The 26,228-nt window shown below is 57.7% G+C and overlaps 1 protein-coding gene across 1 annotated transcript in view; it reads right to left on the bottom strand.

Moving 5' to 3' along the window:
• The window catches only part of Lrp5 (LDL receptor related protein 5), a 93,993-nt gene extending 67,970 nt beyond the window's left edge, over window positions 1-26,023 (bottom strand). The window contains exon 1 of the mRNA XM_047516413.1: window positions 25,808-26,023. Within this exon, the coding sequence (XP_047372369.1) occupies window positions 25,808-25,886 (79 nt within the window). The 5' untranslated portion in view covers window positions 25,887-26,023. The remainder of the gene's footprint in view (window positions 1-25,807) is intronic.
• Between the last annotated feature and the right edge of the window lie 205 nt (window positions 26,024-26,228).

A 26,228-nucleotide genomic window follows, 5' to 3' on the forward strand; every position in this document is an offset into this window, starting at 1 on the left:
CAGCCCCAGCCCAAGAACCCCAGCTGAAGCCAGCGGGGAGAGGACGGGCCGCAGAGCCTTCTACGCTGACCAAGCTCCCCTGCAAGAAGGAAAGGGACTCTCCCAGGCGGGGTGGAGGACCACGCATAAGGCACGCGGCTCCTCAGGAATGCGGGCCACAGGCCCCAAGGCTGGAGGACGCCCCAGCCGAGGGGCTCACTGTGGGCTGTGGACCCAGGCAGGAGGGGCAGTGCGTCAACACCCTGAGACACCAGTGGACAGCTGGTCAGGAACCCAGCAAACTTCCCCAAAGCCAGAGGTCCCCAGGTCTCCCCTGGGGAGGGAGGCGTGCAGCCCTGGAAACCCCGCCTCTGCCCCGTTCTCCCTCCCCAAACTGGAAAGACCACGTTGGCCAGGTCTGGGCAGTTCAGGTGCGCGCTTCAAAGGCAGAGGAGGGGCGCGCCACCTCCCCGCAGCTGCCAGGGGCAGCGTGCCAGGGAGCGAGCCTCCCTGGAGAGCCGGCGGAGGGCCGGGGCCTGGCCAGGCGGGCAGGCTCTTCCCAGGGGAGAAACGCAGGCGCGGGTTCCTCAGCTTCAGGAGGAACCCACGATGTGCTCCCGTCCCCTGGGAGGACATGGAGAAGGTCTCAGGGCTCGCAGGGAACCAGGCCTGTGTGGGTGGCGCCCCAGCCCCACCCAGCGGCACGCAGCCCCTCCCCCCGCGCCAGCCCGGGAGCCCCGGCTGCTATGGGCCTGCTGCCATCCAGGGGCCGGTGCCCGGGCCCTTGCAGAAGAGGAAGTCATGCAGACAGAAGCCAACAGAAAGAGAAGGAGGCTCAGGAGGGAAGCAGAGAGAAGCAGAGCACTACTCAGGGCAGCACAGCGGGACCAAGCGGCCCCCGCCACCGAGCAGCCAGCACCGCCAGCGCCGGCAACCCGGGCCTCAAGCAAGAGCCCACCTTCGCAGTCCCATACTCCCTTGCGGGAAGCAGATGACACCCAGAAACGTCTCAGTGAGGTTAGGTCCCAAGCGCTGCAGAGTAGGCCACAGGACCTGGAGGAGAGGAAGGGGGTGGGCGGCATTCCACACTGAACGAGGCAGCCGGGCACCAGGGCCAAGGTCCTGGGGGTCATGGCGGATGCTGGTTCTACAGAGTCCTTCCCTGCCAGCAGAGTTGCCCATGTGCCTAAGACCTCTCACTTCACAGCCTGCCCTGGGTCGGGGTCACGGGCACACGTGGATACCCTGAGCAAGCGGACTGCAGCCTCCAGAAAGTCCGCACCACCAGGTGGCCTCTGGCCCGAGTTCAAGGCAGTGACAGGAAGGAATTCAGGAAAATTCTAGAAGGAAGAGGAAGGAGGGTGGCAGGGCCAGTAAAGGAACTCGTAACTTTCAGGACTGAGCAGACACCTGAGGCTGCACCTTGGAGCCTTGGGCCTGGGAAGGACAACAGGCTAGGAGGTGGACGGCTGGGCCCAGCCAGCCCCACGCCCAGGACCCACATGAGACCACCAGGAAAAGCACAGGTGGTTAAGGACCTCGAAACGCTTAAGGCCCTCCCAGGAATGTGCCCCAAGTTCATCCCACCGAGTTTTCCTGTCAAGAGAAGGAAAAGTCCCGGATGGAGTTTTTGCCATGGGCTTATCTACAACAGCCCAAGATCAGCGATGATAAGGTCTCCAAGGTCAGACCGCGGCCTCGGTGGACGAGCTGCATCTAGTGAAGCCCAGGACTGCGGTACGGTCAGACGGTGTCCATCAGGAGAACCACATGCACACGGGAACCAGGAGGGAGTGCAGGACTGTGGCTGTGCGAGTGCTGGCTGGGGACAATGTTGATAAAGACAACTTATCAGGAAGAGTCTTCGGTATCTTACCTCCAAGTTCCATTTATGTTGCTATCAAGTTATTTGTGCAAATATTTTTTTCAGGACCGTTTATCACAAGGGCAAAGGATAGGGCAGCTCTTTGGAGAGGGAGCCCCGAAGCCAGGTCAGGGTGACCACGCCAAGCAGGGCCCCAGGGTCAGCAGCCTGGCGGAACTGGACCTCTCTGACCCCAACAGCTTCCCTGTGAAACAGGCTTAATTAGTGCAGCCCACATCAGACTCGCACGCCTCACCGAGGGGACGCAAAAGCTCGGCCCAGCAGCAACGTGCTGAAGGATAAATAACCGCCAGACGGTGGTAATGGTTTCCATTAACAAAATGTTCTCTCACCCAGGCCAGAACCACTAACTTCCACTCAGACTCTGGGACCTGTGTTCGAACCCAGCCCTGGGCTCCAGCTGTGAACTCTGGGGCATGACTTTTCTCCCTTCAGAGCAGAAAACAGAAAAGGATAACTATTCTTAAGAGGCACCTCTGACTGCTGTGGGGAACAGGCAATTCCTTAAAAACTTAACACAAAAGATGACTGTGTGATCCAGCAGTTCTGTGGAACACCCCGAAGGACTGAAAGCTGGCTTCCCGCCAGTGCACTACAACCTGGGGCTTCCTCGGGGGACGATGGAAATGTTCTAAACTAGACAGAGGTGGTGGTGACAGCATCGCTGAAGTCCTAAGTGCTACAGATTTGTGTACTTTAAAATGGTCGACTTCACGTGACGAGAATTTCTCCTGGAGGAACACAAAGTTCCCGAAAGGTGTCTCTGCACCATGAGCAGACACGTGCCAGGCCATGTCCGCCTCATGTCCCGGGTACTTTAATCTGGTGTGGCCCCCCCTTGGCAGGCACTTGGGACACCCCACACTTGCCTGGGTGTTCTTGGCACCCCACAACCAGGGGAAGGGGAGCAGTCAGCCTTCCCCTGGATAGGCACGCACCTGCCACTCCCAGCACCCTGGCAAAGCAGTGTCCCAAGAAGGTTAGTGCTAACCCCCCCACCTGGGGGGCAGGCCCCGTGGTCAGCTTACAGTCCCCACCACAGCAGCATCAGGAGTCTGAAAATCCAAGTGCCAGCAATCCCATCAGAACCCCTGTAAGCATATCCAATATTTATATATAGAATTCATAACAGATGTCCTGGGCTTCCATTCCAATAGCCTATATTTTACACTGTTTACATGGTTACACCAAACAAGGCCCAATTCGAGGTAATCCAATCCTTTGCTACTATACCAAAATAAGCAGTATTCTCAGCACATGCCTTATTACGTTCACCAAGTGTCACACGGGGCAGGCTACGGATTTATCAGAAAGAAATGATCCCATATGTGGCACCAACCCCATGGGAGAGGCCAAGAATAGAAGTCAGGGGTCCGCAAGCAGGAGCCACATGTGGTCCGGCGGGACACACGCACACACACACTCACACACGGTAAGAAGCAAAGGTGCGCGGCAGGGACCAGAGGTGCCTAGAACTCCGAGGAGAAAGAGCTGGCTGTTGGTGGACCCGGCAGGCTTCCTGGAAGAGGGGACTGGAGCCCAGCCAAGGGAACATGCCCTGGCGAGGCAGAGCGGGCCCAGGCCCACACCGAGGGGCAACGTGTGCATGAGGCAATTGGCTCCTGACCTTCAGACGTCCTCCGGGGCCCTGGGTCCCTCACGTGGGTCCTGGCTCTGCACCCCAGCACCCCAGCACACCGCCCCAGGCCAGAACCCGACCAGCACTGGACTGCCAGGACCACCTGGGTCCCCTTCTGGACTCCAGCTCCCGTTCTTTGGTCTGATGAGAAAAGCGAGGCTCCCAGGCCTCCTGCCCGCAGCACAGCACCGGCCCGGCCCCCCGGCCTGGCGCCCCTCCCACACTTTAGATGCTCCCGAGGCCCACGACAGTCAGCGTGGGACTTTCCCGGCATTTTATAGGAAGGTTTTACAATAAGAAAAAGAAAACACGTCCCACCAGCAGGGCGGGAGCTGTGGGAGGCAGCTTACTGCTCCCAGTGCCTGAGCCGGGCCTGGCTCTGACCCTCTGTTAAACGGTGGGGGCATGGGTGGCGGCGCGGCTGTCCAGCGTGTGGCCGTCCTCACCGCCACTCAGACCTTCACTGAGGGTGCAGCGCAGTGGTGCAGCACCCGCCCAGCACGCCCTGGACTCCGGGTCACGTCATTACGCAATATCGTGAGCAACTGAAAAAGAACAAGTCGCGCCAGTCAGCCCTCGCGTGGGCTTGTTAAGCGTGCGTGGTCACGAAGGCCGTCTGTCCTTTATTTACGTCGGCAGACTCCTCTCTCCTCTTTTGTTAAACTGGTCGGAAGCCAAGAGTCGCATCTGTTTTGGTCCAGATCTTCCAAGAGTCGAAAGGCAGGCGTCCCTGTGGGGGCAGCCCCTCAACCCCTCCAGACTCGGCGTGTGCACCTCCAGCCTCGTCCGCGCAGCTCCCGTCTCTTCCCGGGACCAGGCAGGAGTGCTCATGGCCACGTGGGTCACTGCTCCTCAGCCTCCTAGTGGACAGAGCCAGGCACCAGAGGCACAGGCCTGCTGCGCGGACCCAGGTTACCCACTGGGGAGCTCAACATCTGCCGAGCCCCCCGCTGAGCGCAGAGCCCTGGCTGCAGAGCCGGCCTGGGGCGGAGGCACAGTGCCCGTCCCCTTCCTGGGGTCCCTTCTCAGTCCAGCTGGTGCCACACTCTCACACCTTTGTGCTTTGCTACCAAAACGTCCCCTGGTGTGATATAAATCCAGGCAGACTTCTGTTTTGTATATTTGTAAACTACAAAGTGGAAAAAAAAAAAATGAACATTTTGTGGAGTTTGTATTTTGCATACTCAAGGTGAGAATTAAGGTTTAAATAAACCCGTAACATTTTATCTAAGGAAAAAAGGGATGGGGAGTGGATGCAGGAAGGCAAAATAACAGAAGGAGACAGGCGTCATGACCCTGTGTACACGTGATTACAGAAATGGTGCGACTCCGTGCACAACCAGAGAAACAACAGTTGTACCCCATTTGTGCACAATGAATCAAAATAAATTTAAAAAGCAACACGTACCTATTCTACAGGTCCAACCTAGACACGGAAGTCCACCAGAATGAAAAGCAAGTCACTGCCTCTTGTGAGATGACAGCAGCTACTGTCTCATATCTTAAACATATGTATGTTTTGCATATTAAAATGTTTTAACATCTTTAAATAAATATATAATAAAAAAAAAAAAAAGTCCCTGAGCCAGAGCTGTTCAGGTGGGACCTGGCGCTGCGGCCAAGTTGGCGCTGGCAAATCCCGCCACCCATGACAGGGTGTCTTTAAACAGAAAAACGGGGCATTAGTGCTGGGCAAAGCTGCGACAGGAGGCTGGCGGCCCGGGGGGGGGGGGGGGGAGATGGATGGCAGTTCCCTCGCCACACACGTACACGCCTGCAGCCACTTCTCTCGGTCTGCGCACGCACACGTGGGGAAATGTGCACAACCGCGGCAAGATCTGCGTTCCAAACACTGCGGGGGCTTTCTCCTCTTTTCCCTTCTGAATTTCGATATTTGTGCCTTCTCCAACGTGAGAGGCCTGGCCTTGTTACTGTCAACACGTTTACTTACTGGCTGGGTTATTTAGGTAGGTGCCCACCACCTCCCGCACCACCCCTGCCCCCTGGGGGACTCTGCTCCTGCCACCTCTGCCCCGTCCCTCCCTGCTTCCCACGCACATACCCAGCACCCCAGGGGGCACCTCCTCCCCACTCTTTCAAAACCAGACACCAACATGTGTGCCCTGCAAAGGGACATGGGGGGCACTGCACAGGATCTGCAGATAGAGTTGGGGACACTGACACCTCCCAGGTGAGGCCTTCCCATCCAGGACTGGGATCCCGGCCCTCCTTACTCTCCTGTGAGGAGTTTGTTATTAGTTTGCCTATGGTTCTTATATATTAGTTCTCAGAAACAATCCTGTGCACTGGATCACACACGTTACATATTTAAATACAAACTGTTTTTTTTAAAAAACAAAACTAGCATGACTATGGCAGAGACTCTGTAAAATCCCCATGAATTTTAGAATGAAATGAAAATTCAAAGGCACCTGGATAGGGTGGGGACAACGTTCCATCTCCAAGTCAGAAAGTTCTATTCTCCCCTCAGAGGAAACATTTGAAGCAATGGAGACCAAAAGAAACCTGTGCGGTCCCCAAAGGCACAAGTGAGAGAAATGTGTGGTCACTCTTCTCCAAATCCAGGTGCAAATTGTCTGCCAAGAACAAAGTTGGGGCATCTTGAAATAGCTGAAAATATTCACTGCTGTGTAACTAACAAACTTCCCGGCAAAGTCATACCTCAGCTTTCCACAGAACTGTCTTAATTAACTCTTAATTAAGGTGGAAGAAGACAAAACACCCAAGCTCACGGCCATGCATTCTGTTCCATGAGGCAGGGGACCAGAGGACCTTCCCTCCCAGAGTTTCCATCCCCTGGGTCTGGCTCACGTAGCTGCTCAGTGTCTGGGTCTCCCCCTCCAGCCATGGTGAACCCCATGACCACAGCTGCAGACTCAGGCTTCACGTTCTCTCTCGGGCTCTTACCCAAGAAAGATACACTCAGCTCCATGACACGATTCTGCAGTTGTCTAAATATCATAAATGAGGGGCTCGACGCTTACAATAATAAAATCTTGGGTTTCGTTTTGCTAAGCAGAAACTCTGCCTTTTATGGAAAGCCAAGCAGGCTCAAGTGGAGTGGGACCCCAATAACATCTCCCAAGGCCCCGGGAACCCTCCAGCCAACCCCACCTCCCCATCCATTTGCCTCATGACACACTAAGCCAGGCACACCCCAAATTCTCTCCTGGCCCCCAGCTTTTCCTCAGTCCCTGTCCCACCAAAGGAGACCACATCTCCAACAGACCCCTGCCTGGCCACGTCTGTGCCCCCCTCTGGAAAATGCTCCCTGGGCTGTACAGGGGATTGATGGCGGCCTGGCTGAACTCCGCCTGGTCTCCAGGGCCTGGGAGCCTCTGTCCTGTGAGCCTGCAAGGCCCACCCTGCCTCCCCTGCACTTTCCCCATGGAGAGCCTCAGAGTGGGCTCACGGCCAGCTGCCAGGATGGTCCAGTGCCTCTGACACTGGCCCCACCTGCCCTTCCTCTTCCGGGTTCTGTCATGATCCATCCATGGATTCTGGGAGCTGCTGACATCGGCACCAGACATGAATAAAGTGTGTTGCTTCGAGTCCAGGACAGAGGTAGCGGGGTTGGCGTCCGACTGCAACCTACTCCCGAGGACGGCTTGCCTCTCCTCAAACCAAGGCTGCTGGGATGACAAACACCTTTTCTTAGGACCCCAAGTGTAGAATAACCCAACCTGGCTGCAGAAGTCAGAGGAGCGTGCAGGAGGAACTTCCAGAATGCTGCAGGCTCTCTCCTTGACCTGGCTAACACAGGGAGTGGGGCACGTCCACGGAGCTGCATTCCCAAGGGCTGCTGCGCAGGTCCCTGGCTGCAGAACAAAGCCACCTCTCCAGGCTTGGTCCCTACCGCCCTCCTCCAGCCCAGCCACTGGAGAACACCCTGCTCCCCATACGCACACCACCCTCCCACCCCGCCCGGGCACCTCCAGCTCCACTCTGCCCACGCTCCCACCTCGGCTCCCTCTGGCACCCCCACGCCTGCTGCCCTCAGTGCCCGGTCCCACTCTCTCCAGTGCCAACACTCCCACGCTCCAGCGCTACAGCTCACATTCACACTCAAACTCACACGCCCAGAGGGCACGCACAGCCCCAGAGGAAGGCCACAATTAACTCAGAGGTCCCGGCAAGTTTCCCGAGCAGGCACCACATTTGAAAGGTCAGGGAAGCAGGAGAACAGGAAACACACAGGGGACAGGCCTGGGGGCGGAGCAGGAGATAAGAAATCAGCTGCACAAGATGAAAAGAAAAGGACCCTGCTGCTTCAGACACCTTCCAGCACAGGAGACAGTGCCGGGCTCTGGTCTGCAGAAAGCAGAGATATGGGCTGCTGGGTCATTCTGGCCCACCACCAAAGGGCAGGGACAGGGTGGGGAGGACATGCCGGCCCTGTGCTGAGAGGAGAGGCATCTCTCCTCAGACCTGTGCTCTGGGCAGAGCTTAGACTCAGCCTCACAATGAAGTGGCCCAGGGCTCTGCTCAGCCACTCCAGAAAGTCCTGGGAGACAAGCAAAGGCCCAGGCCTGGAAAAGTGCCCACTGTGTGCCCACCAGGGTGTCGGCCGGGGCTGCTGGCCACCAACTATGTTTCCTTCTAGAAGTGGCCCCACTCTGAGGGCCACAGGCCCAGGGACCTGGGCCCCGTCCAGGACTTAATGTGGGAGCCTAATTCTGACCCAGAGGGTCACTCTAGCCCCAGGCCACCTCTAGGGAGGACCATCAGATTGTCATGGAAGCCCCAGTCCTTGAAGTCCCAGATACCAGTTCTCAACTGAAGTCAGAACCCAGCACCTGGCCCTGGACCCAAAGCCCATAAGGACAGTGGACCTTTGGGAACAGGCGGGAGAGAAAGCTAGACTTGCTGCAGGCCTCCTGGGTGGGTGCTCAGCCCTCCTGAGCCAGTGTGGCCTCACGGTGGCCTGGCTCATCCACTTCTTTAAGGATACAGGACTCCAGGCACAGCAGCCCACCAAACCCTGCCAAGCACCACTAAGAAGGCGGCTCCAGTCCAGCTCCCCGGGACTCCACGGCACCGCTCCAGAGGCTGTCCACTCAGGCTCCACCATGAGGGACAATCCACGGGGCAACCACGGGGTACCCCAAGAATGCAGAGCCAGAGCTCTAACAGGAGCTAACACAACCCCCGTCACTGCACACCGCCCCAGTGAGGCAGCTCTGAAGAAGCCACGCCAAAGGCAGGTGGCAGGAAGGAACAGAAGTGGCAGGGTCAGGGTCAGTTTAGGCACCTGCCCACTCTTCCCAGCACGTAGAGGATCCCAGGTACAGGGGACAGCCTGGAGAGTGACCAGCCATTCAAAGAACGAGAAGTGCTGCAGTGGGAAAGCCCAGGTCACTTCCCCCCGCTCCGCACCCTGCCAGGATTGCCCAGATGCGCTGACCACAGAACAGCTTTTTCAGTTTTGACCCCAGGAGCACATTTTGAAAACCACTGGCCCGGAGGCAGACGTGAACCTGAAGGGGCAACAGGAGAGACAGGCAGCGGTGGGGGCAGGGGCCTGAAAGGGTCACCTGGGCACACCAGGGCATGTGGGTCACTTGAGGAGCCGCCTTCTGACCTTGGCCTTGATCTGAACACTCCAGATACAAATAAACCCCCGGGCCGCCAGGCTCCACGCAGCGCACCTTCCGCATCCAGCAAAACTCCAGCAGGCCAAGGAAACAGCGAGCCAGTGCTGGGTACCAGGTCAACCGCCTTTCCCAAGTCCCACCCCTGGCAGAGCCCAGGTTGGTGGGACAGCTACCGAACACCGCGCATCACTGTCCTGAGAAAGCACTGCAGGGTCCGCCTGGGAGCGTGTCTCCGCCTCAGCACTGAGACCAGGCTCCAGCGGATGGATGGAAACCACCACCAACTGCCCAAGCACCTCCGCCCTCCCGGCCCCGCCCTCCCACACGCCTGTGGACCAAGTGCACAGCACCGGAGCACTGGGACCCCTGATTAGCGACCCAGTGGGGAATGGCATCAGCACAGCCTTCCCCGGGCCGGCCAGGAAGAAGCATGACATTTGATTCACGTCTGCAAATGTGCGCTTTTGCTAATTAGAAGGTTTAGGACAGAGCAGAGCAAAATATGTATTTCAGAGTCCCTGTTTGACTTGCCAGAAACCAGCCCGTTACTAACGTTCTTATTTTCGACAAAATATAGCATTCTGATTACATACCATCTCCATTCCGGCCTTCCAGGCTCCCGGAAGTGGCCCAAGACCACTGGCAAAGGGCAAGAGAAGCCATGCTGGGATGGAGATGCACTTGGGGGCCTCTGGGGGTGACTGCTGGGCCACTCCTGGGGCAGGGAAGTCATTTCTGCTCTCAGGGGGATGGTCACCCCTTCCTCCCACGGCCATGAGACTAGTCTGCACAGGTACCAGGTGGCCACTCAGGCCCATGTGAGTAGAGGACCACCCCCACGGACCCATGGGAGCAGTTCTGACATGGCTGCCCCTCTCCAGGCTGTTAAAAGAGGGGGCCAGCTCTGGCTGGCAGCGACAGCTTAGCGCCAAGCTGATTTCAGAGCAAAGTGTCTATCATCAAATGCCCCTTAAGAGGTGGGCTTGGAGCCACCATCTGCCAACCCCTTGTCCCCACATGAACCCCACAAGTAACTCCACTCTCTCAGCCTCGGTTTCCTCATCTATATCATGGGGTGGTGATGACCCTGCCCACAGGGCAGTGGAGGCACTAAAGAAACTGACCTGACATCTAGAATCTGCCTGGGACACCAGAAACGCACAGTAAACATCAGTTATTTTTATCTCTTGCATTATTTTTATCTAAGCAGTGTGCATTTACTTAAACACAAGGATTTTCCTTAAACACACACCCTAATAAGGCAACCCCCCAGAGACCGCCCTTCACTCAGATCAGGGTCAGAACAACCTAGGTACACGCTCTACTGGGGACTTTTTTTTTTTTTTGGTCAATGGACCTGTATTTTTCATTTACCCCTCTATATGCGGTGCTGACGATGAAACCCACACATGCCAGGCAAGTTCTCACCCCTGAGCCACAACCCTGGCCCTATCTACAGGGAACTTTCTAGCTGTCCTTTGAAATCAGCCGCAGAGGAACTTCCAAAGAGTGTGTGCACCCACACCTGTGTATGGCCCCTGCGCCCCACTCCTGCAGCCCTACCCCTGCTTATCTCAAGTAAACAAGTGACAGGCTGAGCAGCCAGGTGTGCTGCTTGGCTTGTTGGACTCTGGTGACACACACCAGGTTCTCCCCAGCCCCCCACCAACTCTGCATCTGCTCTGTCCTGCAGCATCTTTGCTTTGTGCCCCCTTGGGCAGGGACCAGCATTAGACACAAGAAAACCAAGCAAAAGGGTCAGTGTCACTGCAGGTAACAAGGACAGCCCCAAGTCCCAGGGTCCACGGGAGCAATGCAGAATTCAGTGCAAGGGTTGGGGTGTGGCTCAGGGGCAGAGCACACGCAGGAGGCCCTGGGTTCCCTGAGGAGGGGCTGGAGGAAGCAGCAGCAGCAGAGTTATTATTATTACTAGTATCATCGTGTGGTGCCAAGGCCACTTGGCAAACTCAAGGAGCCAGAAGAGAGGTGCAGACCATGGTGGCCCTGGTGACCCTGTGAATTATCACCATGGGAAAGGAGACGGCCAGCGTCCAAGAGTCATCAGCCCCTGTGGCCAGAGTGGCACAGGCTTGTTTCCAGAGGTGGGAGAAGGTGGGATGGCCCCAGCCCTCCCCCACGGCCACTGGAGAGGGAAGCAGTTCCCATGTGGCCACAAAGATCTCATTGTTCTGCCCTGCAGAGAGGAAACTGGAGAGCTGCACTCAGAGCGCACTCTGGAATCGGCAGAAGGGAACATGCAGGGAAGGAAACACATTTCAGAAACAAACATACCTTTGTACAGGCTCTTGTTTTCCTTAACTGTTGAAAAAAAGAAAAGAAAAAACGACTGGAAAAGACAATAATTTATCACCACTCTACAAAACCTATCTGTTGAGCATAACTTGGAGGCTCTGCCTTCAAACAGTCTTCCGTGCTGGAAGACAGTGGCCACGTACAGGTCAAGGCCAGGGCCACATCACCACTGCCTGGGACCCAACCACAGACACCACCTGGGGCTTCAGGGACACCTACGTCCCGTGCACAGACAACTGGACAGATTAAAACAACGACAGGCGTCACCCTGTTGGGATGGCATGGCCCGTCTTCAGTCCCGGCCTCCTGGCCTCGGCAGCAGCATCCGGGGATGCTAGCGTCCTTTGAGGAACAGCCAGTTCTACACATCAGAAGCTGCCTACAAAGGTCACCGCGGGGCACCAGCTCTGATCCTCTCATCTCCTGAGACACCAGGAGTCCAGGATGACAGTCCCCAGGTCCCAAGTGCGCCCTTCCCATGGGCCTCCGTGGTGGGCACACACGGTGCTGGGACTCTGCAGACAGGAACACAGGGAGGACACCAAAGACCCTACAGGGGAAACTGGAGAGAAGCTCCCTTCCAGTGCCTGGCTTGCTTGATGGGCCCCTTGCATCCCAGGCCTGCCCACCTTCCTGAGTCCTGTCACGTGTCAGCAGCACCAGACCTCACTTAGTCCTTGCAGGAGGTGGGACGACTATCATCCCTGTCACAGATGAGGAGACTGAGGCCCAAGGGGGCCAGGTGACCTGCAATGTCACTAGGCTAATCAAGGGATTCCAACAGCCAGGTCTTCCCACAATACTGAAAAATGATTCGTTTGCCCAAAGGGACAACAGAAGGCGAAGGGTCAGACATGGAAGCAACGCACAGACAATGGGGTGGATGTGTCTCCAGAGGTGCCCAGGTAGCCCTCATCTCCCTGGCCAGGACGGCTTGGACAGCTTTGGTGATCTCAAAGCAAACACCCACCTCTTAAGGGGTCAGCAGACAAGCCTCTCCTACCCATGTCTGGGGCGCCTGCTGTAGGCCCCAGCTGCCAGGGGGCAGTGATGGGCAGCAGGACCTGGCCAGTCAGGAAGGCTAAGGGAACTGAGCTCCAGCCCAGCCCCACCACCCCTGCACAATGTCGGCCAAGGTCCAGGTTCTGCTAGAACTCAGTGCTCACATCTGCAGGATGGGCCAGGGACGGGCCAAGCTGGATCCCATGCTCCCCAGGACACTCCTGCTCAGGGTGACCACAGGCTTCGGGGTACCTCTGGTGCTCTGCACGTGATGCTTCGGCAGCACACTGGGCACAGATGTGGGGTGGAGGGAGGACCCCCTGCAACGCACGTTCCTGCTCTGAGCCCCACCCGTGACCACCAATGAGGCCAGCCCCCTGCTGTGGCCAGGCCGCAGAGGCAAACAACAGGAACAGAGGGCACCACACTCTCTCGAAAGGAAGGGACCAATGCAGAGGAAGCTGGGGTCCAGGTGGCACAGGAGCCAGGGCCTGCAGCAGGGGAAGGAGAGGAGCATCTTAGCCCTCCCTTCATGTGAGCACCACTGACCCAGGGCCAGCCACGAGGACAGAGCCCCTGCCCGTCGGTGCTCACTCTGCTTCCATGCCTGGCACAAGCAGCAAGTCAGCATGCCTCAGTTAGGGACGTGTGACACCCCCAGGCTAGCAGAAAGCTAAGAAGGGCCAAGTGGAGCTGGGGGTGGCTCAGTGTGGCACGCTTGCCTGGCACATAGGAGGCACCGGGTTCGAGTTTCAGCACCACATAAATATAAATAAAATAAAGGTCCACTGATAACTGAAAAAAAAAGGCCAAGGAGGAGGCTGGCCAGTCCCATCTAGGCTTGGAGCTGGAGGGCCAGCAGCTCAGGGCTTCGGCAAGGATGTGCTCTCATCTGACCGCAGGCAGTGGGGAGCCACAGCAGGCTGTAGCAGAGAGGACGGCAAGCTCCACCTACCACTGTCGAGACTCAGCCTGGCACACAGGCTGTAGAGCGGCCTCCCTTGCTAACCGCACAGTGTCTCCCAGGGGAAAGGCACTGACCATCTGCATCCCATGGCCTCAGAAGCCAGATCAAGCAGGGGTCTTGGTGAAGACCCTGGGGAAACTAGCCAGGTGGGGAGGGGAAGGGCAAGCTGGCCAACCAATGCGGGCAATCTAGAAAGGGCCACTGGTTGCAGGAAGCCCACCAGAGGGGAGCCAGCCAGCCACCTGTGGCCAACCGGGACTCCACCTCGCTGGCTCCACACGGTTCCCGGGAAGGTTGTCTGAAGAAGAGCAGCAGCAGGGGCAGGGTCTCCTCAGCAGCTTCCCCGAGGACAGAGCCGGAGGATGGCCAGCTCCCGCACACCCGGCAGAGCAGAGGCCCCCGGACAGTGGGACCCCAGATCCCTACTCCCACTCCCCAGGGCCCCCAGCCCACCCCACCACAGCTCCCACCACAAAATAAATGCCAACTCCACCCGGGCGAGGACCAAGATCAGTACTGGACAGATCAGGTGGGTCCCAAACCTGTCCTGCTACCCTCCAACCAACCAGTGCACAGAGGTCGCCGAGCAGAGCATGGAAGGTTTCCGGGGAACGACTGTCGGCTGCAGGTGCACCTGAGCCTAGAACCCCCGGGGCCTACCTGCTGGTACAGTTACGGAGGCAACAATAATCGCAGTAGCTAAGGATGAGCGCCCACGCTGCGACACACCGCTCCCCACGCCTCCTGACGCGCTGGGGCCGCGGGCGGGGCAGCGTGATGAGTATCCCACCATCTCAGGAGAGGACATTGAGGCCCAGAGACTGACAGGCTTGTCGGAGACCAGGAAGCTGAACATGCAGCAGGAACGTGAGTCAGCAGGACAGGTGGGGGGCGGCGCGTGCCCCCAGCTCCCAGGCCGAGGCTGGGCAGCCCAGGACCAGGGCTTCCTGCTGCCCTCTCAGCTCTTCACATCAAATGTGGGGGAGCAGAGTGTCCTTGGGCCAGGGGTGCCTGAAACAGCAGTCTCGGCTCAGAGGCCAGCACGGACCTGGCCGCTGGACAGATGCACACACCCAGCCATCTGTGCCACAGGGGGGTGGCCTTCTGCAGCATCCGCTGGTGACCACACTGGCCATAAGTACCATGAGCAGGCAAGAGAGGCACGTGGTCCACCTGTCCTCTTTGCACCTGGGAAGAATGGGGGTCACCCAACTACACGGGCTCCCTCTCCCCAGAGGAACTTGGGGAATCCGGATGGCAGTGAGCTCCTCACTGACCTTGCTAACTGACCCTTCCAACTACTCCTGCTCTGCTGCCGGAGCTAGAGAAGCCTGGCAAACGCTGACCGGCCTCCCGGCCTGAGACCCCACCCTAAGATCCTGCCCCCAGGAGCCCGGCAGCCCTCACTGCGGTGGGATCAGGGCACTGCCCAAAGGCCAGAGATCCTTAGGCAGGTGGTTTTCTAACAAGATCCCTTAGGTACACTGTGTGCCCTGAGGTTGGGACAAGTGGGCCTGATGGTCCCACCCTGGGTCATGTCTCTTCCTGGTGAGACGGGGCACCCGGAAGGCCTCCGCCTGTCCAGAGGAAACTCCAGGCAGGTCTGCAGCCCCCAGAACAGGACCGTGAGGCGCAGGAGCCCTGTCCACCTGCAAAGCACTGCCCAGGGCTCCTGGATCCTGGAGAAGAGAAGAGAGCCTCGTGCCCACCCCGTGCCACCCCGCAGCCAGCCCTGCCGCACCCACGGCAGACCCCACCTCACCCTCCTAGCCCAGGGCCACAAAGGTGCTCTGGCACCAAGGGGATTTCAACACTGTACAGGCCCAGCGGAAACTGCCCCGTAAGCAGTGAGGAGCCCACTGACCCCGCCCCTGCCTGCCCAAGCCTCCCTGGCACGGCTCTCCTCATCCCAGTCCACTGGGTCTCCGGGGACCCTGGCACAAGCCCTGTGACGTCCAGACCATTGCCAGAGGTTCCAGTCCCAGCCGTGTGGTCACCGGTCTGCCTGGAGACACAGGTTACACACCCGAGTCACCCACACATGCAGCCTCTCAGCTCTGAGGCGGCAGAAATAGGTAATGCCACCAAAGCCAGCGCACACCCCACAGCGGCATGTGCTGGCCACCAGCAGACCCAGCTCTGCTTCCCTGGCAGGGCAGCAAGGCAGCAGGTGAGGCCCAGGGCTGCAGAGGCCACGGCAGAGCAAGTGTCCTGAAGGAGTGGCTGAGGCAGGGCCACCTCCCAGACGCCAGCCCGCAGCAAAGGCACACGGCCCCGAGCAGTGACATGAGACCAGAGCGGGTGACAGGCGCCTAAATCCCCCCATGAAAAACGTCCCCCGCTCGGCCACCTACTCTGTAGTTTGAACTCATAAGCACCAGTTTTTTTCAGCTTAAAAATTCATAGTTCATTTTATTTTTCCACAATTAAAAATGCTCACATAAAACTTTGGGGGTTTTTTGGTTTTTTGTTTTTTGTTTTTTTTTTTTGATGATAAAAGTGTGGAGTGAAGGACGCAGGTGTTGAGCTCCATTGTGACATCTTGGGGTCTTGTGCTGCACAGTGTCAATCACCCAAATACAGGACTTCAGGGTCAAGTCCGCTGGGAGGGCACTGGGCTCACAGTGAAACAGCTGGTCACTGCAGGCCCCGAGTCCAGCTCACAGAAGCACGGGCTCTTACTGCAGGGAAGGGGGTCTCCACACTGGCCCCGGGAGCCTCTGCCACGTAGCAGGACAGGTGTGTCAGTCTGAGAAACAGCTGAGCTGGACATGGGGGGCGTGGGAGGCTGCCCAGTGGGGCCAGCGCAGGCAAAGCTGATCCGATCTGCTCCCAGCCACCCAGACACCCACTAGATACTGTGCCAGAGGCAGAAGATGGCGTGAAGACAGCCCCTAGTCCCCAGGCCCTCCCAGGGCAGGCAGACCACAGAACGTTCTGGACTCTGCAGAGAGGATCTGACTGGAGGATGGGAAAGGCTAGCCTGGCCAAAAGGTCCCAACTTTGGATGTTAGAGAATTGGTATCATTTCTTGAGAAAGGGAAGAATGCCGTGAAAACTAGTTCTAGAAAATTAATTCTGGCCAGAGTGTAAGATAAACAGACATGGAGAAGGTTCCAGAAAGCAAGAAGACCAACTAAATCTGATGTCATCCACTCCAAATATTGTCTTTCACTGAACATGAAATGTGAGGCCTATGGGTGAAACTCAGAGCCCAGGGGGTCCAGGCTTGGGGAAGGGGCAAAAATGAAGTCAACTCCAAAGTTCCCACTTGAGCAAGGTGAGCAGGGCCGCACCTTCCCTCTCCCCATCCAGCGGGGCTAGGGTTGAGGCTCGGTGATAAAGTGCTTGCCTCCATGAGTGAGGCTCTGGGTTCCATTCTCAGCACTGCATATAAACAAATGAATAAAATAAAGCTCTATCAACAACCAAGAAAGAAAACTAAAACAGAAACTAAGTTCGGCTGGGAGAAGGTGGAGGAATGGCTTCGCCCACAGAAGCAAGCTCCAAAACCCCTCCCGCTCTAAAAACCACCTGGCCCCAGTGAGCTCACTGAATTTCAGCTCCATCACAGAGACTGCCTGCCCTTCCCGGGGGATCCAAGGTGGAAGCAGCTGCCTGGAGAGTGGACCAAGACTGGAGGGCACCCAGGCTGGCGAGTTCTGGCCAGGGCCACACACTCGGGCAGCTATTAATGCCCATTGAGCAATTTCCTGAGAGTTCTGCCAGGCAGGTACCGCCTCCTGATCTGGGCTAATAGGGGGGTGCAGCCCAGGGAAGGAATTAAAGGTGCTCACATTGTATTCTGGAACGAGCTAGGGAGGAGAGCAATAATTTACTTGGTAATTATATCTGCCTTCGGGCTAAGGCTGAAATTAGTTTGCACGGGGGCCAGTTCCTGAGCAGGCTGAGCAGGGCTGTGGCAGGGGCCTCTCTGGCTCCCCGGCAGCTGGAAAGCGTGCAGAGGCCAAGAGAAACCACCACCATCAAGACCAGCTTGTATGCAGGCGGCAGATGAACTGATGTCCACAGCCAGGAACTGGCTTGCTGGCAGAAACCACTTGAAATCCAGCCCTCAGACACCTGGCGGAGGTCACCACTGGCCCCAGACCAAAGATCAAAAGACAGATCCTGATAGGCTAGCTCTTAAGTTTCTCATGAAAGAGAAAATATGCAAAAAGAGTCAATGCAGTTTTTGAAAAGAACAATGAGGAAGAACTTTGCACAAGATCTCAAAATACATTCCAATGGTACAGAGGGTAAAACTGGACAGAAAGAAACAGGCAAGGAGACAGGAGGGTCTAGGGCCTGCAGCCAGGCACCTGGGGCACCCCACACAAAAGGTGGCATTTTGAATGAATGGGGACAGATGGGGCCATTCCATCAAAGTGCTGGGCAATTCCCTATCCAATGGCTTGATCCCTACCTCAGACCATATACGAAATCAGCTAGCGTTGACATGTGAACATAAAACATAAAGTAATAATAATGGTAGGAGTAGTAGTCCTAGAAGAAAATAAAGAGGCATAGATCAATAATCTGGGTACAGAGTAATAATACATGCAAGCCAGTCATAAAGGACAAGAGTAAGAGTTTTGATTATATGAAACTTTTTAATATCTTTATAATAGGCCACCGGAAAAAAAGATTAAGGACTAGCTACAGACCAGAAGGAAAATCTGGAACAAATATAGCAAAGAATTAATGTCCTCACTAAATAAAAAGTTCTTACAAATCAATAAGAAAAAGATAAACTCAACAGAAACATAGACCAAGGATGAGAGCAGGCAATTTGCAGAAAAATAAATACAAATGGCCTTGGTAATGAGGCAAGTGCGAATCAAAATGTGTTATAATTTTAAACCAAACTGATGCTAATTAAAAAAAAAAAAAAAAAAAACCTGCCAGCATGGGAGAGGACACAGTAAGGCCTGTATTTTCACAGATGCTTCTTCTGGTATAAATTGGTGCAGCCTTTTTGAAAGAATGTGTCAGTCTTGAAAAAAAAATCCTAAATGGATACACTTTGACAAAGAATACAACCTACAAAAACGTCCCTCCGCACAAGTGCAGACAGACCAGAGCAGCAAGGGTGCTCCCTGCCTCGCCCCGACACAGCAAGGAAGCCTGAGGCACTCACCACCCTCCGTGGGGTGCCATGGGATAGGGGCCCCTGCACCAAAAAACACCACTTGGCTTTTAACAAGAACAAAGAGAAGTAAGGTCACGGAGAATGTCTAGAACACACCAGCACGCGGGAGTGACTACATTTATGTAAAACCAAGTGCACGTTCAAAACAGCGCGGCACGCTGAAGATGTCACAGGTCCGCTCACCTCTAAGGGGAGAAAGAAAACAGGCCATAGGCGCGCACGCTTGTCTCCACAGAAGGAGGCCTTATACACGGCTTATACACGTACCCGCACAGGATCATGTTAACGTCTACGTGTTCTCATGTATGTCTTGCATTTTAAAAATACGAGGCAGGAGGATAACAGGTTTGAAGGCAGCCTCAGCCGTTTAGTAAGGCTCTAAGCAACTGAGCAAGACCCTGTCTCAAAATAAATAGTAAAAAGGGCTGGGGATGTGGCTCAGTGGTTAAGCCTCCCTGGGTTCAATTGCTCACTTAAAAAAAAAAAAAAAAAAAGTGTATTTGTAAAACAAAGTGGCCAAAAAGCACAAGCAAAATGCTCAGCCTCACTAGGGAAGCACAAACCCAAACCACAGTACAGTGCGCCAAACACTACGGTGGCCAGGATGGTCCTAAAATGTGGCAAAAAGGGGCCAGAGTTGTAGCACAGTGGTAGAGCACTTGCCTGGCATGTGTGAGGCACTGGGTTCAATCCTCAGCACCACATATAAATAAATGAATAAAATAAAGCTCCATCAACATCTAAAAAAAATTTTTAAAAAAAAAGGGCAAATAGCAAGCACTGCCCAGACTGGAGAAACCGGGGCTCCCACGCAGGGGTTGGGCAGCTCCTGGAACAGCAACACGGAATTCCTATGGGGCTCAGCAGCTCCGCTTCTGGGTGCACCCAGAAGAGGAAGCAGTGAGGCGAGCAGGCTCTTGCACGCTGTGGCCACAGCAGCAGCACTCACCATAACCGGGGCAGAAACAAGGGAGGGCAAGGGACAAACGGATGTGCCACACGTGGTGCAGCCACACAACAGAGTATCATTCAGCCTTGAAAAAGGAAACCCCAACACCTGCTGCCACTCAGACAAGGCTCTAAAACGCTGCCGAATGTCGGTGCTCAACCCTAGGTAAACGAGCCAGGCAGGCGTGTGATCCCACCGACACGAGGGACCGCACCAGGCAAATCACAGCGATGGGAAGCAGAACGGAGTTGCCAGGGGTCTGGGGACAGGAGATGGAAAGCAGCTGCCTGGTGGGCATGAGGCTTCCATTTGGGGTGATGGAAAAAAACCTGAAAGAGTGGTGACCCCAGGACATTGAGAATGCCCACGTGCCACTGAAGTGCACACCGAAAAATGGTCAAAAAGGCCACTTTCATGTTGTATTTCTGAGATTTCAAGAGTAGTTCTACTGAAGGTGCATCCATCGAGGGGCTGGGGCTGCGGCTCAGCAGCAGTGCGTGTGCCGAGGGGCCTGGATCCCATCGCCACCAACGTCAGTCTCAGGCGGGGAAGGGAGGGCAGACTCAGGACAGCGGGCTTCCCCAGAGCCTGAAAACCACCTGGCAGCGCCCCCACTGGGAATTCCAGCTGCCTGGCACCATGGGAAACGCCGGGGCGAGACCTGCCCCTCCAGGAGCCCAAGGCAGGCGGGCCTGTGCCAGGCAGGCAGGAGAGGGTCGCGGGCATCGTTCCAGGCCTCGGTACCGGGGACCATTTCCAGCGTGGCGCTAGGCGGACCCCATGTGGCCAGGCACCCAGAAACCCAGCCCCGGAGGCACCTTGGCGAGCGGCACGGTGCTGCTGCAGGAGCAGAGGTCAAGGGGGGACCACACGGCCAGGCCGGACGGACCCTCGGTGCTCACACAGCCACGTGCTGCACAGGAGCTGCCGTGAGGTGCACCAGTCACACGGGCAGTGGTAGCAGGACCTGCACCAGAGGACCATCCAGCCTCAGTCCCACTGGGCCACTCTGACCACCAACAGAGGCCTGGGGCGGGACGTCAGCGCTGGCCGGGCCCCTGGCAGCAGGCACAGTGTGGCCACAGGACTCGGGGTGCAGGGACTCGGGGTGCAGTCCTGGCTCGCCCACAGGCTGTGGGGGTGGGGGTTCCGTGGGAGGGCAGAGCTCAGGCCCAGGCCAGCTGTGCAGGCCACCCCTCACCCAGGACAGCCCCCTGGAGGCTGCCCGTCTCTGTGTCCCCAGTCCCAGGAAGAGGACAAGTTCTGCAGAACAGCCCAGGTGCTGGTGGGAACCCCAGGTGCTGGAACTTCAGAGACAGGCTGGAACCAGAGGACTGGGAGTGACAAGCCAGACCTGAGATGGGAGGGTCCCAGAGGAGCCAGGCAGCCTTGGGGACCCAGGAACAGAGCAAGAGCGGCCGGGCCATGGAGGACAGTAGAAGGGGTGCCTCCTAGGGGACATCCCATCCCGAACGGCCCAGAGTCCTCAGGCTGTGAGGCAAGAGACCCAAACGACCTCAGGTCTGAGACGGCCTCGCAGACTGGGGACAACTGGCTGTTTTACCAATATGGACACTGGGGTGCTCCCCGGGTCCTCGGGGGAGATGGTGGTGGAGCACCAGGCCCGTGGGGGCCCCATGGCCCGCGCTCCTGTGGTGACAGGCACAGCTCTGTGCGCCCCACCCTTGCCGGGCAACTGCCTGGGAGAGGAGCCACCCCTGGATTCTTCAGGGGACACCTGGGACACCCGGAAGCTGAAGCCTCTCTCCTCCCTGCGTGAACCCTATTTGCCCCCTCCCAGTTTGCATCGGGGCAAACTGACAGCAAATGCCAGGAGGCGGCGGCACAGCAGGATGAGCAGGGCACCAGCGGCCGGACCTGGAGCCAAAGACGAGCTCTCGGGGCTCAGCGACGGGCAGGAACCACCGTGCACCTGCCACGGGGGCCAGGGTGGCCTCATCCACACAGGGGCACAGGGAGCTCCAGCTCCCACCCAGAGAGCAGGCCCCACTCACCCAGAGGACAGCCGGCTCTGCTCCAGCCACCCGTGGGGGCCAACCCTTCCCAGCACAGACTCCCAAACACCTTGACCTTCCGCCGGGTCCCCAACTGGACAAGGGCACTGGGGACTCTGGCTCCCCATCGTGCTCTCAGGGCCCCTTTCAAAGGAAACCCAGACACAGGACAGGCTCTCTCAGCATCTTTCCCATGGTGGCCTGCGAGTGAAGGGGCCCTACGTCCCCACCCCAGCACCCGCTCACTGAACCCCAACTCTGCGGAGGAGGGAAGTAGGGCCGAGAGCAGTCGGTGGCTCTCCAGGGCCAAGGAGGAGGCAGCGAGCAGGCCTGCCCGCGGCGGCCCTGCAGCCACAGCTGCCTCCACCCATCAGGCTGGGGCTCCTGCTGCCCCCGGGACGGCCCTAGGGCGGCTGGCTCAGAGCCCACAGGCCACTGAGCAATGTGTGAAGAGGGCGGAGACGAGGAGCTAGCCGCCACCGCTGCCCAGGGCCGCCCTGCCAGACGCCCCCTTTTGAGTGTGCGCTAGGTGACGGCCTGGGGCCTCCCTCACCAGGGTCCAGCTCCCTTGGGGTTTCCAAGAAACGAGGCCAAATACTCCTCCCACCCTCCCAGTGCTCCTCAGGGCCCAGGCACCATGGTCCTCCTCCTCCCCAGGGGTCAGCACTGGCTCTCCAGCTTGTTCCTGCCCATCACATCTCTGAATCTCAACAGGAGGATCCTGCCCTGTCCTACTCCACTAAGGCGCCCGGGCCCCAGTTCATGCTGCTGCTAGAAACACCAAGATCAATTCAGCCAAGAGATGAAGGAATAAGCAAAACGTAGTCTGCCCATAGGACGGAATATTATTCAGCCATCAAAAGGAATGAAATACCAATGCAGGCCACAGAACACTGTGCTAAATAAAGAAGTCAGACACAAAACCATGTGCAGCAGGATCCATTTATAGAGAATGCAGCTGGGCTCCACAGTGTGCACCTATAGTCTCAGCTACTCTGGGAGGTTGAGGCAGTAGGATCACTTGAGCCCAGGAGTTTAAGACCAGCCTGGATGGCACAGTGGGAACCCATCTCAAAAAAAAAAAAAAAAAAAAATATATATATATATATACACACATATATACATATACATATATGCATATATATTGAACTATCCAGAACAGGCAAATGCATAGACAGAATGCTGAAGGGCTGCAGAGGGCTATAGAAAACCATGGTATAATGGGTACGGGGTTTTCTTTTGGGGTGATGGAAATAGAACCTAACGGAAATGATGATTATAAACACTGTGAATTTGCCAAATGATGAAATTGTACACATGGAAATGGTTAATTTCATATTATGTAAGTTTCATCTCAATTTTATAGATATCAGTTCCACTCCTCACTTAGAATGACCCCAACTCCAGCTGCACCTTCGCACTGAGTCACACCCAGTCCACTGCATGAGCCGACTCTTCACCAGGCCCCGGAGCGGTGGACCCCGGCAGGATGCACTGGGGGAGGGCCTACGCTCCCATACTGAGGGTCAGCTCCTGTTTCTAGGCCCCGGTGACCCAGGGAGAGCCCAGAAGGACCAGTCTCCCAGGTTACGGAGAGAAAACCAAGGCATACAGAGGTGGACCAGCTGCCCAAGCTTCCACCAGGGCAAAGGCAAGGCTAGGACGAGATGCTGGGCACCAGGACTGTCCACACTGCCTACTTCCTGAACCCCCTACAGGTGCTGCAGTTATCCAAGGCTGCACACAGAAGAAAAATCCAGACTGTCCTAACGGCCTCTGGACCTTCCAGAAAGACCACGGACCCCATCACACAACTGAAGTTGCTGCCACCACCATCCCTCACCTGGGCCAGGGGTGGCACCAAGAGTCCCACACAGCACTAACGCTCCCCACCACCTGGGAGAGGAGGCGCCCAGGTAAGGCTACTAGACACAGAGAGGTTAAGTAAGCCACCCAAGTCAAACAGCACCTGAGCATGTGAACCCAGGCTGGCCTGATCCCAGAACCCCCTTCTCCCGCCAGCCCTGGCAGCCCCTGGACAAGGCAGAGATGGCCAGCCCTCACCTGACTGCACCCCACTCCACCCCCATGTGTGAATTCTGCTGAATGCCTGAGCAGTGACACACTGTAGCCAAAATTAAACTGGTTCCAAGTATGATGGGAACCCAGAGGGAGACTTCCCCAGAGAAGCGGGTACACACGCGCATCATTCAGCTTCACCAGGTAACCTCTTGGACCAGAGGGTGCAAGGCTCAGGGCCCCTGCTTTGGAGGGGACTCCGCACAGCATTTAGTTACCAACACCTGCCCGTCCTGTTGGTGGTGGGCGACAGTGGGCATCTGTAGAAACCTGAACAAGTGCTGTGGCCCAGGGGAGGGAGGCCCGGGCTGCAGAGCGGGGAAGGCCGCTGGCCCCGCACAGGGCCCACTAGAACAAAGCACTTCCGTGGGCTCACAGCTTTGGACTGCAACAGGAAACAATCGGGAAAAATAATTAGGTGTCGACTTGCTGCCTTCGCTCCAGGCCTCACGGAGCACACAGAGAATAAGGCACGGCCAGGGGCAAGAGTCAAGATGGTGGCACACAAGATTCGCCTGTCCCCTTCCATCTGAGGGCTGATGACTACTTAGCTGGCGTCCCCAGGCCTGGCTTCCTAATGTTAAAACAATCAACTCTATTTTGTGCCTCACATACAACTGAACTCCACAGATGTGATTCTTTCTCCTTTGGGTGTCGGATCACACGCCCACCGGCTTTCGATCCTGGTAACGTCACCCCAAAACGCACAGGAAATCCAAAACTGCAATGAGGTGAAAAGCACGCAGCCGGCTTAGAAACCCCACCTTTAAAACAAACAGCTTCCCAAAGAACCCCTTCTGCCGCTGTGACCCAGGCATTTCCGGAAAGAAAAGGAGCAGCGCTGGCCTGAACTATCCAGAGCATCATTGTTTTGGCTTCACCTTGTTTTGCTAGCACCAGACCGGGCCCAAAAATGTAAACACCATTCCCAGGAAGGAGAAATTCGGGGTGCGACTCCCACGGAACTCCAGGCTTGCACTGGGAACCAGGCCGGCTGGAGCAAACAAGTGCCCAGCTCTCCCTGCTCCTGGCCACCCCCCAAACCTCCATGGAGGGGCCGCCGTAAAGGGCATGTGAGCACAGATTTAGAGCCAGCCCCTGCAGTGGCCACACTGGAAATATTCAGAGACAGCTGTTGGCCTCGATGAAGCCCAGACAAAGAGACCTGAGGCTCCCCCACAACCCTAAACCGCCACCAGCAGAACCCCAGGTGTGCACAGGCACTTTCTGGCTGTGTTCACTTGGACAGCCACACTCCAGAAAAACAAAACATGCACATGAATTAGAATGATTTAGGTAGCAAAAGGCTTGCTTCAAAAACCACATGGCAATCTCCAAATTAAAAGAACATGTGTAGCCTTTCCAACTGCTTAGGTTTCCCAAATCCTCCCGACCTCAACTCCACCCCTCGGGACACGCCAAAAGTGAGAGTTCCCCAGCCTGCCACCTCGCCCACCAGTGGGGACAACTGAGGCAGGGGCACACCTCCCCACACCCCCGCACTCTGGGACCACATCACCCCACACAGCCAGCCCTGGGGTTGAGCACCGGTTACCACCATTTGGGGCCCTGGTGGCCAGATGGGTCATTCGGGTCGTGAGGGCACCTGGCAGGTGTCATTCCGTTTGGAAACCGACAGCCACGAGGTTCAAAAGGGCAGCAACTCGGGCCCGGCCGCCCCGCGCCAGGGCTCCGAACTTTCTCGCAACAACTTAAATCCGTCCTTGGAGCTGGCAGGCCGCGCGGCCGCTGGAAGCAGGCTCCCGACAGAGTTCCCCGAGCAGTTCCCGACAGGCCAGGCCCGCCTCGCGGCCGAAAGTCCCGGCGCTGCGCCCGCCCCGGCCACCCGCTCCCCGCACCGCCGCGCTGCCCCGCGGCCCCAGTGCCGCGGGCGCCTTCCGAGCGCGCCCGGGCCGCGGGCAGGTGAGGACCCGCCCGCGCCGCACCTGGCGGCTGGCGGGCTCGGTGCCCACCCGCGCCCCGCTCGCCGGCCCGGGACGCCGCGTCCCCGGGGAGGGCCCGGGAGGTCCAGACAAAGGGCCCGCGCGCGGCCCGGGGCGGAGGGGTCCGCGGCGCGCGCCCCAACTCGCCCCCAACTCGCCAAGTCGCTTCCGCGGCGGCGGCGCGCGCCCGCGCACTTGGCCGCCGGGGCGCCCGGGCCATTGTCCGCGCGGCCAGCGCCCGCCGCCCCCCGCGCGGCGCGCCCCCCTACCCGCGGCGGGGGCCAGGCTGCAGCACAGCGCCAGCAGCAGCAGCGGCGGCGGCGGCGGCCGGGGCGGCGCCGCGTCCATGTTGTCCGGCGGCCGGACGGGCCCGCGCGCGCTCACTCGGGCTCCATGGCGCGGCGGCGGCGGCTCCTCGCGCGGCTCCCGGCGCCTCCCGCCTCCCCCTCGGGCGCCGCGGACCAGGACGGCGGGGGAGGAGGGAGCAGGGCGCGCGGGAGCGGAAGCCGCGCCGGTCTCCGCCCCCCGCCGCCGCCGCCCGCGCCCCCCGCGCCGGCCGCGCCCTCCCGCGGGCGCCCCCCGGAGCCTCCCGGGCCAGACGCCCCGCCGCCCGCCGCGCCGCCCGCGCCCCCGCCCCGCGCCGCCCCGCAGGCCGGGCGCCGGGCGTTCTCCCGCCAGGCCCGCAGGCCT

Source organism: Sciurus carolinensis, chromosome 11 (assembly GCF_902686445.1).
Source record: "Sciurus carolinensis chromosome 11, mSciCar1.2, whole genome shotgun sequence".
Taxonomy (NCBI): Eukaryota; Metazoa; Chordata; class Mammalia; order Rodentia; family Sciuridae; genus Sciurus; species Sciurus carolinensis.